The sequence below is a fragment of the Scyliorhinus canicula genome, chromosome 5 (assembly GCF_902713615.1).
Source record: "Scyliorhinus canicula chromosome 5, sScyCan1.1, whole genome shotgun sequence".
Classification (NCBI taxonomy): domain Eukaryota; kingdom Metazoa; phylum Chordata; class Chondrichthyes; order Carcharhiniformes; family Scyliorhinidae; genus Scyliorhinus; species Scyliorhinus canicula.
In genome coordinates this window covers 195,960,268-195,977,576 of record NC_052150.1, presented here as the reverse complement: position 1 = coordinate 195,977,576, position 17,309 = coordinate 195,960,268, and the positions used below count along the sequence as shown (strand labels likewise).

Here is a 17,309-nt window from a genome sequence, read left to right as displayed (position 1 = left end):
GATTCAGAAACACTTTGCAGTTAAACAACAACAGTACTTTGTATCTCGGTCCTATAAAAAAGCGTCACATGAAAGGAGTCAAAGTAAAAATATTGCTGAATGGTATAATTTAAGACACCATTTTTGTATCTAGTTTCTTACTGGGTTAGATTTTCAAAATACCAAGTTAACATACTAATTAAAAAGCAAGAGTAGACCACTTGCGCCCCCCCCCCCCAAAACCTGTCGCACCATTCAATAAGATCATGGCTGATCTGATTGTAACCTCAACCTCACATTCATGCCCACCCCCGATAACCTTTCACACCCTTGTTAATCAAGAATCTGTAATAACACGTCAGTTTTGGCACAGCAACAAAGATCTGCATCACCATAAGCAAATAAGCAGTGAAACATTCTGCCATGGTACAAATAATCTAGAATATGCCTGATAATTTAGAATAAGAATGAGAAGATCCAATTGAGGTATACAAGATGCTAAAGGGGGTTGACAGGGTAGATGTATAGCAGATGTTTCACCTTGTTGGATATTCTAAAATGAGTGTTCATAGTTTTAGGCTTGGGGTGGTAGATTTAAAACAGAAATTAGGTGGAATTACTTCACTTTAAGGGCCATGATACTGTGGAATTCTCTATCCCAGAGTGCAGTGGAGGAGAGAACATTATAGATATGTTTTAATTAGTAGCGAGATGAAGGCCATGAGGGACAGGCAGGAAAGTGAAGGCAAGTCCAAGATGTGATGAGCCATGATTGTACTGAATGGCGCAGTGGGCTCGAGGGCTGAAATACCTACTCCTGTTCCTAGTTCTTATGGTTCAAAAGTGGCAGGGCATTTTCACTGGCCTCCACTGAAGCTTGATCAATGCTACCATCTCGGCTGCAGATCTAGTACTATTATGTATATTCATACAAGGTCTTTCATCATTCTTTTGTTGTGTTTTTATAATATATGCAAAATTATAGATATTTTCTTAATTCCCGAAGCACGTGTGTCTAATTTTGGATCAGTTCAAATACTAATATCAAAAAATATCTTGCCTTCCACTGATCACTTTTGTACAGCATTCCAATATAGGTCAACATCATTAAAATTAATGTAATTAATTAAGTTAACCAAGCCTCAAGAGCTCGATCCAACCCAAGATGAAGGGGAATAATTTAATCAGTTTTCCCAATAACAAACTAGCAAAAGTATTTAGTACTTTCTACTGAAAGATAGGTAGATGAGGGGCAGCACGATGACACAGTGGTTAGCACTGCTGCCTCATGGCGTTAGGGACCCCAGTTCAATTCCGACCTCGGGTGACTGTCTGTGTAGAGTTTGCACTTTCTGGGTGGGTTTCCTCCGGGTGCTCTGGCTTCCTCCCATAGTCCAAAGATGTGCAGGTTAGGTGGATTGGCCATGCTATATTGCCCCTTACTGTCCAAAGGTTGGGTGGGGATACAGGGCTAGAGCAGGGAACGGGGCTAGAGCGGGGAACGGGGCTAGAGCGGGGATTGGGCCTAGGTAGTGTGCGCTTTCGAATTGCCGGCACAGACTCAATGGACCGAATGGCCTCCTTCTGCACTGTAGGGATTCTATGAATTGAAACGTCAGAAGAATCCATGCCATTGTGTATTGAATTGAGAGATTTCTGGTATCTATCTAGACAATGGTCAACATTCTCAGAAATGTCATTAGTTACTCTGAATAACACCACTATATTACTCTTACAAACACAAGCTTTTTGGTAGCTCCTGAGCCTGCAGATACTTCACCCCCAGCTTCTTCAGGATTGAGTGCTTTCTGTAATCAAACAAATAAAATGTAATTAATATTCCATCTTTCAAATTGAAAGCAGAAATAAACATTTGCTGGCAACATATTGGAGAATATGTATACTTTACGTCCTAGTAATAAATGGATACTTGGGAAAGAATGGAGTTCTATATTCAAAAAGTTAATCTCAAGTTAAATACAACTAATTCATCAGTAGTGTTTAAATGAGACCTCACTCTCCAGTGAAAACACTATCAAATAAAGATGGTTCATTCACTGCTTGTAACCAATTGCATCAGCAGTGATATTAATTTAATCTGCCATTTATGGTCAATGCTCATTCTCAATAATTAATGTCCAATTGCAAACCTTACAGCCAATTACCCAATTTCTTCAAAATGACAGCCATTAAATTACAACGTATTGGGGATATTTTACAAAGCTTGCTGCACTTTAAAAAAGGTGCCAAAAACATGGCCGCCACTTTCTCAAAAACAAAATCAGTGCATCAAGGAAAACATGGATCTTTTGAATAATACTAGACGTGGTTTCACACTGAATGTTAATGTTGATCGATTAGTTAGATTAGAAGTGCAAATGGTAGATGTGGAATTAAAATCTCTCTGCTGGATTCAAGAACAAAACTTGTATTACAGCATACATGATGTTTCCACGGATACGGTGAGGATCCGCTTCGTGGAGCCATTCTGGCGTTTCCAGCAGCGACTGGTGGTGGCCCTCCGTCCTCCTGCCGTGAGGCTGTGTCCAAAGCATTGCTGGGCTCAACACAATGGGGGTAACGTGTGATGCCGGCAAACCTTTATCACCCTTGGAAAATGGTCCTTAATTAATACCTTAATTCCCTCCCCACCATCTGCTGATTCCAGGGTAACTTGCTGGAGGCAGGGTATTGCATTGGGGAGCTAACCCAGGAGGGTCTACTTTCCTGGTCTTCTCACCTCCAAATCCATCTTAAGGGGACCAGTAAATTTACCCCAATGTCACCACATTCTCACTCACCATGGGTGGCTGAACGTATAGATTGCACATTAAATTGAATGCCATGGGGTTTTTACAAATTTTCAATCCTGGTACATTAAAAGTTCCATTGTCTATTAAAATAGGAGTGTGTGATTTGGTGAACAATGGGAATCATCCTCTGGTCTGTTTTATATGGTAAAGCAGTGTACAAAGCACAAAAAAATGATTGTAAATGCTCTGTGGAGTGTTTAAGGTGGTGGCATTTCACATTGGGCTTTTTCTTTGCAAACAAAAATAAAAAATATGTAATTGAGATGTTGGCTAATCAAGTATGAGTAATCAAACTTCAAATCTCACGAATAAAAGGGAAAGGAGTGTACAGACACATTCACAAATGAAACAAAGGGGCAGGTTATTGGACTTCATGATCAAATCATAAAACAAGAAGACACAAGTAAAAATTCAAGTGAAATGCTAACTTCAAAATCCCTTTTCGCCATACAAGTCAGTACATTCATCTTATATAGAACTCGGAGTGATGGGATGTTTTCAACAGAGTACCTCAGTAATATTTGAACGATTAAGTTTCTTGTCCTTCTTTTTCTTTCCAAATCCAGGAATATTTCTTATGAACTTTTCAACTTCCTTTGATGCTTCTGGGATTACTTGAGGAGTAGCATTCACTGCACACCTATCACAAGACAAAATGGACCAATGAAATATCTACAATGATCTAATCTTCTCTTACCCATATAAAAATAGGCTCAATGTGAACTAGCACAAGTACATTGACTAGAAGATGTTGGCCGGGGTTTTCTGAAAATCCTGGTTCTGACTGCGATGCTTTTAAAAGTAGCATTCACTGTCTGTCCAGGAACAAGATAAACTATTTTACAAGACAGAAATATAATTTTTACATAAACTGAGTAAGAATTCATTATCTGCACCTTTTTGTTAAAAATAACTGCATGAACTTAGTGCACTCCCCCTCCCCAATTGTTCCCCCGCCACAATTGTCAACAGATGTGGAAAACATACAAAACTATTAAGACCACCTATATTCACACTGCAATATTACCATTGTGAAGTAATTGTGATGTTCAAATTGTTGCAATTGTTAGTCATTATGGCACAGAAAGAGGCCATTTTGTCCATTGATTTTATGCTTGCTCTCTGTACAGGAATTCAGTCAGTCCTAGTCCACCCCCACCATCCCACTCTATCTCAGTAGCCCCACAAGTTGATTTTCAAGTGCCTATCGTTTTTCTTTTGAAATTATGATCGTCACTGCTTCCACTACCCTCATAGGAATAAATTCCAGATCATTATTGAAACTTACAGGATACTGCGAGGCCTGGATAGACTGGACGTGGAGAGGATGATTCCATTTGTAGGAAAAACTAAAACCAGAGGACACAATCTCAGACTAAAGGGATGATCCTTCAAAACAGAGTTGAGAAAGAATTTCTTCAACCAGAGGGTGGTGAATCTGTGGAACTCTTTGCCTCAGAAAGCTGTGGAGGCCAAATCACGGAGCGTCTTTAAGACAGGGATAGATAGGTTTTTAATCAATAAGGAGATAAGGGATTATGGGGAGTTGGCAGGGGAATGGGGCTGAGAAAAATATCATCCATGATTGAAAGGCAGAGCAGACTCGATGGGCCGAGTGGCTTAATTCTGCTCCTATGTCTTATGGTCATTAAGAATGACTGTGTAAAAGCTCTTCCCCACATCCCCACGGTGTCAATTACCCAAAACATAAAACTGATGTCCCTCATGCCTTGTACTGGGAGCAGCTTTTCTTAACTCTTTCTCTCCGTGTGGCGCCCTCATTGTTCAACGGTAACAAATCATAGCTCGTGCCACTACTATGGTGAAAGGCCAGGAGGCCCAAGAACTACCTCAGTCCGCATATGTGCACTATACTCCAGGAATCTAGCCTATTGAGCTGTCTCTTGCTTTTATTTGTCGATCTTAGCTAAGCCTTTCATAATCGTGAGCACATAATAATAATAATCTTTATTATTATCACTTGTAGGCTTGCATTAATACTGCAATAAAGTTACTGTGAAAATCCCCCCTCTGATGTCTCTACAACCTCCTTTGCTCCGAGGACGACAAACCCTACGGGCGCGAATTTCCGCCCCCCACGCCGTGTGGGAGGATAGCGGGAGGGCCTCCCAATATTTTTCACGCCCTCCCGCTATTCCTCCCCCCCCCCACGAATCACCGCTTGCCGTTTTTTTACGGCGAGCAGCGATTCTCCGAAGTAGATGGGCCGAGCCTTCACACCCGTTTCAACACGGCAGCAAACACACCTGCTCGCTGCCGCCGTGAAACGAGCGGCAGATGCCCGTTTGGGGCATCTGGGGGCCCGATTGGCACGGCTGTACCACGGCCGTGCCAAGGGGGCCTCTTTTCCCTCCGCCGGCCCGCAAGATCAAGCCGCCACGTCTTGCGGGGCGGCTGAGGGAAAAGACGCCAACTGCGCGTGCGCGGGGTGGCGTTGTCCAACCTGCGCATGCGCGGCCGACGTCATCGGTCGTGTCAGCCGGCGTGACGCTTGACGACCGTCGTCAAGGCCGCGCCGCCGTGACGCACAGGGCCGCGCTCCTAGCCCCGCCCGAGGGGGAGAATTGGCCCCGGACATGGGCGTGAAAGCTGCCGTGGGTCACGGCCTGTCCCACGGCAGCCTTTAAGATTCTCCGCATTTGCGGAGATGTAGGGCGGAGAATCTCGCCCTACATCTCCAACCATACCCAAGAAAAAGTGTACAATACTTAAAACTTAAGTATTAAGAATTTAAAACCCAAAAAGGAGCAAGCACATTGCTGGGAGTGGTTGATAGGCCTCCTAATAGTCCAAGAGAAATAGAAGAGCAGGTACGGAGGCAAATTTCAGAGATGTGTAAAAGTAATGGGGTAGTGCTGTGGGGGATTTCAACTTCCCCAATATTAACTTGGGTAGCCATAGTGTGAAAGGTTTAGATGGAGCGGAATTCGTAAAATGCATCCAGGTGAACTTTTTAAGCTACTACGTAGAAGGTCTACAAGGGTCCTAGACTTAATATTCGGTAACAAAGCTGGGCAAGTGGTTGAGGTTTCAGTGGGGGAGCATTTATAGGCAGTGATCATAACTCCGTTAGATTCAAGATTGTTATGAAAAAGGCCAAGGATGGACCGCGGATCAAAATTCTAAACTGGGGGAAGGCCGATTTTAATAAGATCAGATATGATTTGGCCAGTTGGGAGGAGGCACTTTTAGGTAAATCTGTGATAGAGCAGTGGGACACATTCAAGGAAAGAGAGAACACAGGGCCAGCATGTCACAATCAAGAAAAAGGGTGGGACCAACAAATCCAGTGAATCCTAAATATCGAGGAATATACAGCAATTGATCAGGAGAAAGAGAGAGGCTTATGGCAGATATCGAGGATTCAAAACAGCATAAGTCCCAGAGGCGTATAGAATGTGCAAGAGGGAGCTTAAAAAGGAAATTAGGAGAGCAAAAAGAGGGCATAAAAGGATACTGGCAGGTAAATTAAGGAAAATCCTAAATTGTTTTACAAGTACATTAAGGGTAAAACTATAACTAGGGAGAGAGAACGGCCCATCAAGGACCACATTGGTAATGTGTGCGTGGAGCCGGAGGATGTAGTTAGGGTTCTAATTGAACACTTTGTGTCGGCGTTCACACGTGAGAGACAGCGTGGTAGAGAAATCAGGGAGAAGGACTGCAATAATATTAACGGGTTTAACGTAGACAGAAAGGAGGTTCTGAGTGATCTGGCAGGCTTAAAAGTAGACTAACCTCCAGGGCCAGATAAAATAGATCCCAGGCTGTTGAGTGAGGCAAGGGAGTAAATAGCAGGGGCACTGGCAATAATTTTCATTCCTCAGAGAGGTGCCCGAGGACTGGAGCATAGCCAATGTAGTACTATTATTCAAGAAGGGATGAAGATATAAACCAGGAAACTACAGGCCACTCAGTCTAACCTCGCTGGTAGAGAAATTTTGGAAGAAATCCTGAGAGACAGAGTTAATCTGAATTTGGAGAGGCAGGGATTAATCAAGAACAGTCAGCATGGTTTTATTAAGGGGAGGTCATGTCTGACCAACTTGATTGAATTTTTCAAAGAGGTGACAGGTGTATAGATGAGCAAAATGTATTTGACGTAGTCTACTTGGATTACAGTAAAGCTTTTGATAAGGTCCCACATGAGAGCCTGATAGCAAAGGTAAGAGCACACGAGGTCCAAGGAATTTTGGACAATTAAATCCAAAATTGGTTGAGTGGTAGTGGCAGGAAGCATTGGTTGAGTGGTAGTGGCAGGAAGCAGAGGGTGATGGTCGCTAGTGTTTTTCTGACTGGAAGCCGTGGGGGCCCTTGCTGTTTGTGGTTTATACAAATGATTTAAATATGAATATAGGAGGGTTGATCAGTAAGTTTGCAGATGATAAGAAAATTGGTGGGATGGTAAACAGTAAGGAGGATAATTTTTGATTTCAGGAGGATATAGACAGACTGGTCAATGGCAAATGGATTTCAATCCCAATAAGTGTAAAGTGATGTATTTGGGCAGGACAAAGATGGCAAGGGAATACATGATAAATGACAGGACCCTAGGAAGCACCGAGGATCAGAGTTGACCTTGGTGTACATGCATACCGGTCCCTTAAAAGCAGAGCAGGTGGATGCAGGGGTTAGTATACGAGGAAAGGTTGAACAGGTTGAGAATGAGGTGATCTTATCATAGAATATTAGAATTTAAAGTGTTGAAGGAGGCCATTTGGCCCATTGAGTCTGCACCGGCCCTTGGAAAGAGCACCCCGTCTAAACCCATACCTCCACTCTGCCCCTTAACCCCAGCTAACCCTTTTGGACACTAAGGGCAATTGATCATGGCCAATCCACCTAACCCACACATCTTTGGACTGTGGGAGGAAACCGGGGCACCCGGTGGAAACCCACGCAGATGCGGGGAGAATGCGCAGACTCCGCACAGAGAGTGACCCAAGCCGGGAATCAAACGTGGGACACCGGACAAACGTGTGAAACAACTGTGCTAACCACTGTGTTACAGTGCTGCCCAGAATGTTTAATATGTTTGATTGCATATCAGAAGCATAATCCTAATTTTTAACAAGTACTTCAATTATGCTTCCCCACCCAAGCTTTTGGGTTATGGACTTTTAGCACAGGGTTATATTCTATATCCAGTCTGCTCACTATGTAAATCTGCCCTTTTTTTCCAATTTATAGATTCACATTTAACAGAATTTCAGAAAAGAAAAAGATGTGCAACTACATTTCAGCCTCCACCAATACTTTTTATGATACATAGAAAATTGTTGAAACGTATAAGATCCCTAGGGGACTTGATTGAGTGGATAATAAAGTGGTGACAGAATGTATGCCTCAAGTCTAGAACTCACGGACACAGTTTAAAAATTGGGGGTCTCCCGTTTAAGACCGAGACGGGTAACAACATTTCTCCGAGGGTCATTAGTCTGTGGAAATCTCTTCCTCAGGCAGCAGGAGATGTTAAGTCATTGGATATATTCAATCTGAGTTAGATTGATTTTTGTTAGATAAATGTGCCATGTGGAAAGTGTAGTGAGGCTACAATCAGATCAGCTATGATCTTATTGAATGGCACAGCAGACTCAAGGAGCTGAATAGGCTACTCCTAATTCTTGTGTTCTCGTAGCTCAAGTCCCCCATCCCTGGAACCATGTTGGTAGATCTCCCATGTGCCCTCTCAAGGTCTTTGATTTGCTCGTTTGGTGACCAAATTTTTTTTTTTTTTTTTTATTCATTTACGGGATATTGGCGCCGCTGGTTAGGCCAGGATTTATTGCCCATTGTCGTGGTGAGTTGCCTTCTTGAACTACTGCAGTCTTTGAGGTGTAGGTACACCTAATGTGCTGTTAGAGAGGGTGTTCCAGGATGTTGCCCCAGTGACAGTGAAGGAACGGCGATATATTTCCAAATCAGGGTGATGAGTGACTTGGAGGTGAACCTCCAGGTGGTGGGATTCCCAGGTTTCTGCTGCTCTTGTCCTTCTAGATGGTAGTGGTCATGGGTTTGGAAGGTGCTGTCTAAGTAACCTTGGTGAGTTACTGCAGTGTCTCTTGTAGATACCGCCACTGTTCATTGGTGGTGGAGGGTTTGAATGTTTACAAAGGGGGAGCAATCAAGCGGGTTGCTTTATTCTGGATGGTGTTGAGCTTCGAGTGTTGTTGGATGCAGTCATCCAAGCAAGTGGAGAGTATTCCATTACACTCCTGGCTTGTGCCTTGTAGATGTTGAACAGCTTTGGGGGCTGTCGGGAGGGGAGTTACTCGCCGTAGGATTCCTGGCCTTTGACCTGCTCTGGTAGCCACAGTATTAATATGGCTAGTCCAGTTCAGTTTCAGATCAATGGTTACCCCAAGGATATTAACTGAATGTAATACTCTAGTTGTGGTCTAACCACAGCTTTATACGAGTTCAGCATAACGTCCCTGCTTTTAGATCATAAGACCATATGATATAGGAGCAGAATTAGGCCATTTGTCCCATCGAGTCTGCTCTGCCATTCGATCATGACTGATATGTTCCTCATCCCCACTCTCCTGCCTTCTCCCCATAATCCCTGATCCCCTTATTAATCAAGAAATCCCCTTATTATCCCATACCAGCCTCCCCGAACGGGCGCCGGAATGTGGCGACTCGGGGCTTATCACAGTAACTTCATTTGAAGCCTACTTGTGACAACAAGCGATTTTCATTTCATTATTAGTCAAGAACACCAGGTTTGATACATGGTTACAGACTAAGAGCTGGAAAGTGGAATTAGACAGAATAGTTATTTCTTAGAACACAAGAACTAGGAGGAATAGGCAATTTAACATCTAGAGTCTGCTCCACCATTCAATATAATCATAGCTAATCTCATCATAGCCTCAAGACCACCGTCCTGTCTGTTCTCTGTAACCATTCAACCAATTAGTAATTAAACATATGTCTAATTCTTCCTTGAATTTACTTTTAAGACCATAACACATGGGAGCAGAATTAGGCCACGTGGTCCATCGAGTCTGCCCCGCCATTCAATCATGGCTGATATTTTTCTCAAACCCATTGTCCTGCCTTCTCCCCATAACCCCTGATCCCCTTATTAATCTCTGATATCTATCAACTAAAATCCAACTTGACCTATCTATCTCTGTCTTAAAGACACAGTGATTTGGCCTCCACAGATTTGAGTTCCACAAATTCACCAACCTCTAGCTGAAGAAATTCCTCCTCAGCTCTGTTTTGATGGATCGTCCCTTTAGTCTGAGATAGTGTCTTCTGGTTTCATTTTTTGCATTCAATAACTTCATTTATGAAGCTTAAATTCCACTTGCTTTGCTAATTGCTTTCTCAATATGCCCCACTTTAAAAGAGATGTAAACATGAATCCGGATGCCTCTGTCCCTGTATATTCTTTAGAATTGTGCCATTAAACCCATTGTCTCATCTATCAAAATGCATCACCTCACACTTCGGTGTTAAATTCTCTATTGGCATCATCTTTACTATTGCCACAACTCCAATTTTATCATTGACAATTTTACTCTGTATTCCAAGAGTGACTTTTTAAATATATATTAAAAATATAAAATCAAAAAATACCAATGCCAGCAGCCCCTTGGAGAACACCAATATCTACCAGCCTCCAGTCAGAAAGACAATCCTTTGCCATGATTTACTGTTTCTATCCGTAAGACAATTTTTAAAATCCAAGTTGACATGACCCTCCTATTCCATGAGTTCTATTTTTTTAACCAGCCTTTTAGCGGTACTTTGTCAAATGCTTTTTTAAAATCCATATACACAATACCCACCACATTTCAACCCCCCCCCCCCCCAACATCAAATTTTGGCTACTTCAGCAAAACATTCAATTAGCCAGGCGCAATGTCTTTTACATATCAGTTCTTAATTAACTCAAACATCTCCCCAGTTAATTTTATCCCTGGATATGGTCTTGAAACCTTATCTGCCACTGATGCCAAAAAGAATGGCCTGTAGCTTTAATCATCCTCTTTATCCTCAATAGGCTCCACCCCACCTCTGATGACACACTTAACATTTACATGCCAGATGAAGATTTTTGAGTTCCCCTTTTATGTTAAGTGTTTCAGTTCTCATATTCTCTCTTTAGCAGGCTTATTTTCATCCTCACTTCCCTCTCAATGTATTGCACTTGGCTTGTTTCTCGCCTAAAGAATTAACCTGACATATATAATACACCCTCTTTGTCCTGTTTATATTCCCCATATTGTTTGGCATCGGTTTCCCTATCTTTCCATGTTAGAATGCACCTAACCTCTACCCAAACATTCCTTCCTTAAAGATCACCCATTATTCTATTGCAGCTTCTGCTGATTCCATTCAATTCTGGCTTCCATTGAAATCATCCAAATTAGTTCTACATTAGATTGGTTCTTGTTTTGACCTTGAATAAACATGGTCATACAATGACCACTTTTACCCAATTATTCCCCTACGGACATCTAATTCACTTGCCTACCTCATTCCCCAGCACTAGATTTAGCAATGTGTCCTTGAAGTTCTCCTGACACATTTCAGAAATTCCTCCCACTTTTTACTCATTGTATCATTATCCCAATTAATATTGGAGTCCTACTCCATAGTTTTTTCTAGATCTGTGATTTCCCTGCAGATTTGCTCCTCTATCCCTCTCATAGCATTTGCAGGCTAATCGAATAACTCCAGAAGTGTGTTCATACTCTGTTGCTTCTCAACTCTAACCAAATGGATTCTATCCCTGCTGCCTCAGGAACTCTGTCACTTTCAGGGCTACAATGTCTTCCCCAATTAGTACTGCCGATCCACCTCCTTTTGTTCCTTCCAAATCTATTTTCAACATCCTTGATTATTAAGCATACAGTCCTCCCCATTTTAAAGCCATTATTTCCATTATTGCCACTACATAATATTCCTGCATGGCTACTTGCACTTGTAGCTCACTAACCTTGCCCACATACTTTGTGCATTCACATACATATATTCAAAACCTGCTTTGTATTCATTGTGGTCATTCTTAGTCAGCTCCTGTTCAACACTGACTCTTTCCTATTTCTACATGCTGATGCCCAACCCTTGCCAATTTAGCTTAAACCCTCACTAACCACACCAGTGAACTCCCCATGAGGATGTTTGGGGCAACTCATCCCTTTTGAATAGACACCTCCTGCCCAGAATTGGGTCGAATACCTCAAAATTCTGAAGCCCCCCCTTTTTAAAAATATTTGTTCATGGGATGTAGGCTTTGCTGGCTGGGCCGGGCCAGCATTTATTGCCCATCCCGGAGGGTATTTAAGAGTCAACCATATTGCTGTCAGCCAGACCAGGTAAAAGACATTAGAGAACCAGGTGGGTTTTTAAAACAATCGACAATGCCACAATGATTTGGTATGCACCTGCCGCTGCCTCAGGAAGACAGACAGCATTATCAGAGACCCCTCCCACCCAGGCATTGCCTTCTTCCAGACCCTTCCATCAGGCAGAAGGTACAGAAGTCTGAAGATCCGCACATCCAGACATAGAAACAGCTTCTTCCCCACAGCTACTAGACTCCTCAATGACTCCCTCCCTCGGACTGATCTGTTCCATGTAAGGACACTATTCACAACGCCCTACGCTGCTCTAGCTCATGTATTTGCTTTGTTTGACCCCTTGTTCCGCACTGTAACCAATCACTGTTTGTCGATGTACCATTTGTCAATGTTCTCTGTTGATTATTCTTTTTACGTACTGTGTACGTTCCTCGGCCACAGAAAAATACTTTTCACTGTACTTCGGTACATGTAACAATAAATCAAATCAAATCATTCCAGATTTTTTTTTGAGTTAAAATTTCACCATCTGCCATGGCAGGATTTGAACCCGGGTCTCCAGATCTCTGGATTACTAGTCCAGTGACAATACCACTACACCATTGCCTCCCCTGCCCCACGTGTTAAGACATGCATTGATTCTTCACTGCCTTCCTATTTCTAATCTTGCTAATACGTGGCATAAGAGTAATCCAAACATACCCCCATAACCCGAGGTCCTACATTTTTATATTGAAAACATGAACATAACAACAAAAATGTAATTGGACCATTGCTATTGCAATGCTACAGTTAATACAAGTTGCCAGTATAGAGAGAAGACAAACAGAACTCAAAACTCCAAAAGGTCTAAGGTGAACTTAGAAAGTGAAATAATAAAAATGTACAGTGATAATCTTATAATTGCGGTTTGTGCCTATCAGAACAACCCAGAGGATGGCAAATTTAAAGTTAACTGTGCTTCTTTTCAATTGGCTGACATGTTTTTACATATTAAAAGCTTACCTCATGTTCTCATTGCTCAATAAATGCATCTTTATTCGAGGCAGCTTACGGAGAACAGTCAAGAGTTCAGGCTTTTCTGCAATTCGTTTCATGTGTTGCACCTTTGGGGGAAGAATATTTTGCACGTGGTCAATGTTTTTTGGAAATCTTTTGCTAATCTACAGATGTTGCTGGAAATACCCTATGTACAAAAAACAATTGGGAAAGAAAGGGAGGGTATGAAAAAATATAGGCAAGTAAAATCCAAAGATGTTTTATAAATATATAATGAGGAAGAGGGAAGGAAAGATTAGAGCCAATTAGAGACCAGCATTTGTGAAGGTGCCCTGCCCAGTGAATACAGTGTGCTTGTTTTCATAACAGGGAAGGACAAACCAAACATTGCAGTTCAGTTGCCTAAAATATTGCATGGGAGAAATGTAACAAAGGAGGATATATTAAGGTGTTTATCATCCTCAATATAGGATAAATCGCCAGGCCCGGAAGGCATGTATCCCAGACTGCTTAGGAAAGCAATAGAAGGAACAGTGAAAGTTCTGATCATCATCTTCCAATCCTCTATACTACAGTACTGGAGGACTGCTAATGTTGGACCATTGTTTAAAAAAGACAAGGATGGCGTGAGTAATTACAGGTCAGTCAGCCTAAATTTGATGGTGGGCAAATGATTGGAATGAGAGGAGGTATGAATTGTCATTTAGAAATTTGTGGATTAATCAATGGTGGTCAGCATGGATTTGTTAAAGAAGGATCATGTCTAACTTGACATAAGGAAAGATGTAAATGCGTTAAAAGTTCAGAAAAAGTTTCCTTGATTAATACCAGGAAGAGTCTTATGGAGGAAAGGCTCGTATCCAGTAGTTAGAAGAGTAAGAGGTGACCTTTATGATCCAGAGGGGTATTGATCGGGTGGATGTGGAGAGGATGTTTCTTGTCGGGGAATCTAAAACTAGGGGTCACTATTTAAAAATAAGGGGTCATTCATTGAAGTCCGAGATGAGCAGAAATTCTCCTCAAACGGCAGTAGAAGCAGAACACTTGAATATTTTTAAGGCAGAGCTATACAGATAGGGGCTGGTTTAGCTCACTCAGCTAAATCGCTGGCTTTTAAAGCAGACCAAGCAGGCCAGCAGCACGGTTCGATTCCCGTACCAGCCTCCCCGGACGGGCGCCGGAATGTGGCGACTAGGGGCTTTTCACAGTAACTTCATTGAAGCCTACTCGTGACAATAAGCGGATTTCATTTCATTTCATTTTCACATTCTTGATTAACAAGGGGGTGAGGGGGCAGCACGGTGGCCTAGTGGTTAGCACAACCGCCTCACGGCGCTGAGGTCCCAGGTTCGATCCCGGCTCTGGGTCACTGTCCGTGTGGAGTTTGCACATTCTCCCCGTGTCTGCGTGGGTTTCGCCCCCACAACCCAAAAATGTGCAGAGTAGGTGGATTGGCCACGCTAAATTGCCCCTTAATTGGAAAAAATAATTGGGTAATCTAAATTTTTTTTTAAAAAAAAAGAAAAAAAAAAAAACAAGGGGGTGAAAAGTTATTGGGGGTATGCAAGAATGTGGAGTTGAGGTTACAATTAGATCAGCCATGATCTTACTGAATGGTGGAACTGGCTCGAGTAGCCAAGTGGCCTACTCCTGCTTCTAATTTGTTTATATGTATGTACACATAACTTAAATTTTCTGAGGTGGTCACAAAGAGGGTCGATAGGGTAATGTGTTTCATGTTGTCTACATGGATGTTTGCAAGGCAAGTGACGGTCGCACAAGGCAGAATAGTCAGAAAATTAAAAGCCCATGGGATCCAAGGGAAAGTGACTAGTGCAAGTGACTAGAAGGCTGTTTCCAGTAGAGCTCTGCAAGGCGCAGTCATGGGACCCTTGCTTTTTGTAATAAAAACAGAAAATGCTGGAAAAACGGAGGTCTGGCAACATTTGTGGACAGAGAAACAGTTAATATTTTGAGTCCGTATGACTTCATTGGAGCTGAACAAAGGTAGAAATGTGATGGGTTTTACACTGCTGAAGATAGGGGGTGGAGCAGGGATAGGTGGGAGCTGAGGACAGATGTGACAAAGCTGTCATGGATACAAGACAAAGATAGTGTTAAAGGCTAAGGCAGCTGGCAAGGTCCCTTGTTCTTCATAGTTAAAAACTAAGCGTAGAATTGTAGAATGGTTAGAAGGATAGGTGGCCATTTGGCCTGTTGAATCCACACCAGCATGAATCCACATTGTCCAGAAAATTAAGGTGCTTCGACTTTTTAAAATTTTCTTTTGAAAATCATAATTGAATCTACCTCTACCACCTTCTCAGGCATGCCCACCTGCTCCCTGCGTAATTTTTTTTCTCTAGGCTTTATTTCTTTTGCCAAAAAATTTAATTTGACGCTCTCGTGTTCTCAACACTTACAAAAGTTTAATTTTATCCCCTCATGATTTGAACATCTTGATCAATTCTTCTTTTCGTTATCTTCTTTTTCAATTAAATTTCGAGTACCCAATTAATTTTTTCCAATTAACAGGCATTTAGTGTGGCCAATACACCTACCCTGCACATCTTTTGGGTTGTGGGGACGAACCCATGCAAACACGGGGAGAATGTGCAAACTCCACACGGACAGTGACCCAGAGCCAGGATCGAATCTGGCACCTCGGCGCCGTGAGGCAGCAGTGCTAACCACCGCATCACTGTGCTGCCCTACTCAACTCTTTCCCAAGGAGAACAAACCTAGCTTCTCCAATCTCCTATCCTATAACTTAAAATCTCTATCCTTGTTAGCTTTCTTGTCGATATTTTCTGCACACTCTCTGAAACCGTCAGATCTTTCTTAAAGCGCAATACCCAGAATGAAAGACTATACTCATGTTAAAGCCAAACCAGTGTCATAAAAAGGTTAAATGCTATTTCTTGGCCAGTGTAGAAAAATATGCCAGATATCTTCTGTGCCACTTTTATTTACTGGTCGTCCTGCCATTTGTGGATATGCACTCAAAATAACTCTGCTCTTTGACACTTATCAGAATGCTATTTTTTTCTTATTTTCTTGCAGTTTGTCCTCAAATGCTATCCTCACACTTCTCTGGACTGAACTCCATGCACCACTCTTCTGCCTACGTGACTCGTCAGAGAACCATAAAATAATTACAGCATCAAAGGAGATGTATTGGCCAGTCATGTCAGTACTGGCTTTCTCTCAGTTCAACTCCCTAGTGCTATCTTTTCCCCTAGCCCTGCAATCTTTTCTTTTAAAAAAATAATAAACTTAGAGTACTCAATTCATTTTATTCCAATTAAGGGGGCAATTTAACATGGCCAATCCACCTAGCCTGCACATCTTTGGATTGTGGGGGCGAAACCCATGCAAACATGGGGAGAATGTGCAAACTCCACACAGACAGTGACCCAGAGCCAGGATCGAATTTGCGACCTTGGCGCCGTGAGGCAGCAGGGCTAACCCACTGCACCACCATGCTGCCCTGCAATTCTTTTCTAATTGGCCAGTTCTCTTTTGAAGGCCTCAACTGAATCCACCTGAGTGTGCCTTCCACATCGTAACCACTACTGCATAAGAAATATTTATCTCATGTTGCCGTTGCTTCTTTTGCCAATCAACTTAAATTGGTGTACTCGATCCTTCTGCCAACAGAAACAATTATCTACTGTCCAGATCCTTCATGATTTTGAACATCTCACTCAAACCTGCTCTTAATCTTCACCAAGAACAGCTCCAGCTTCTCCAATTTATCTACTCAACTGAAGCTCCTCAGTGCTAGAACCACCCTTATGAATCTTGTCTGCATTCTCTTGTCTGCCTTCATATCAGTGCCCTTAATTGGACACAATACTCCAGTTAATGCCAAACCAGTGTTTTACACAGGTTTGTCATGGTCTCCTTGCTTTTCTGCCTTAGAACATACAGCACAGAAGGAGGCCATTCAGCCCATCAAGTCTGCACCGACCCACTTAAGCCCTCACTTCCACCCTACGCCCATAACCCCTCCTAACCTTTTTGACAACTAAGGGCAATTTATCATGACCAATCCACCTAACCTGCACGTCTTTGGACTGTGGGAGGAAACCGGAGCACCCGGAGGAACCCACCCAGACACGGGAAGAATATGCAGACTTCGCACAATGACCCAGCGGGTAATCGAACTTGGGAC

At 42.5% G+C, this 17,309-nt stretch overlaps 1 protein-coding gene across 4 annotated transcripts in view; it reads right to left on the bottom strand.

Moving 5' to 3' along the window:
• Positions 1–17,309, bottom strand: part of pitrm1 (pitrilysin metallopeptidase 1) — an 82,661-nt gene that overhangs the window by 13,537 nt on the left and 51,815 nt on the right. For all 4 annotated transcript variants that reach the window (XM_038798309.1, XM_038798310.1, XM_038798311.1 and 1 more), the window contains 3 exons: positions 13,139–13,239; positions 3,303–3,432; positions 1,716–1,787 (listed from right to left, as the gene is read on the bottom strand). In XM_038798309.1, coding sequence (XP_038654237.1) covers positions 1,716–1,787; positions 3,303–3,432; positions 13,139–13,239 — 303 coding nt within the window. The remainder of the gene's footprint in view (positions 1–1,715; positions 1,788–3,302; positions 3,433–13,138; positions 13,240–17,309) is intronic.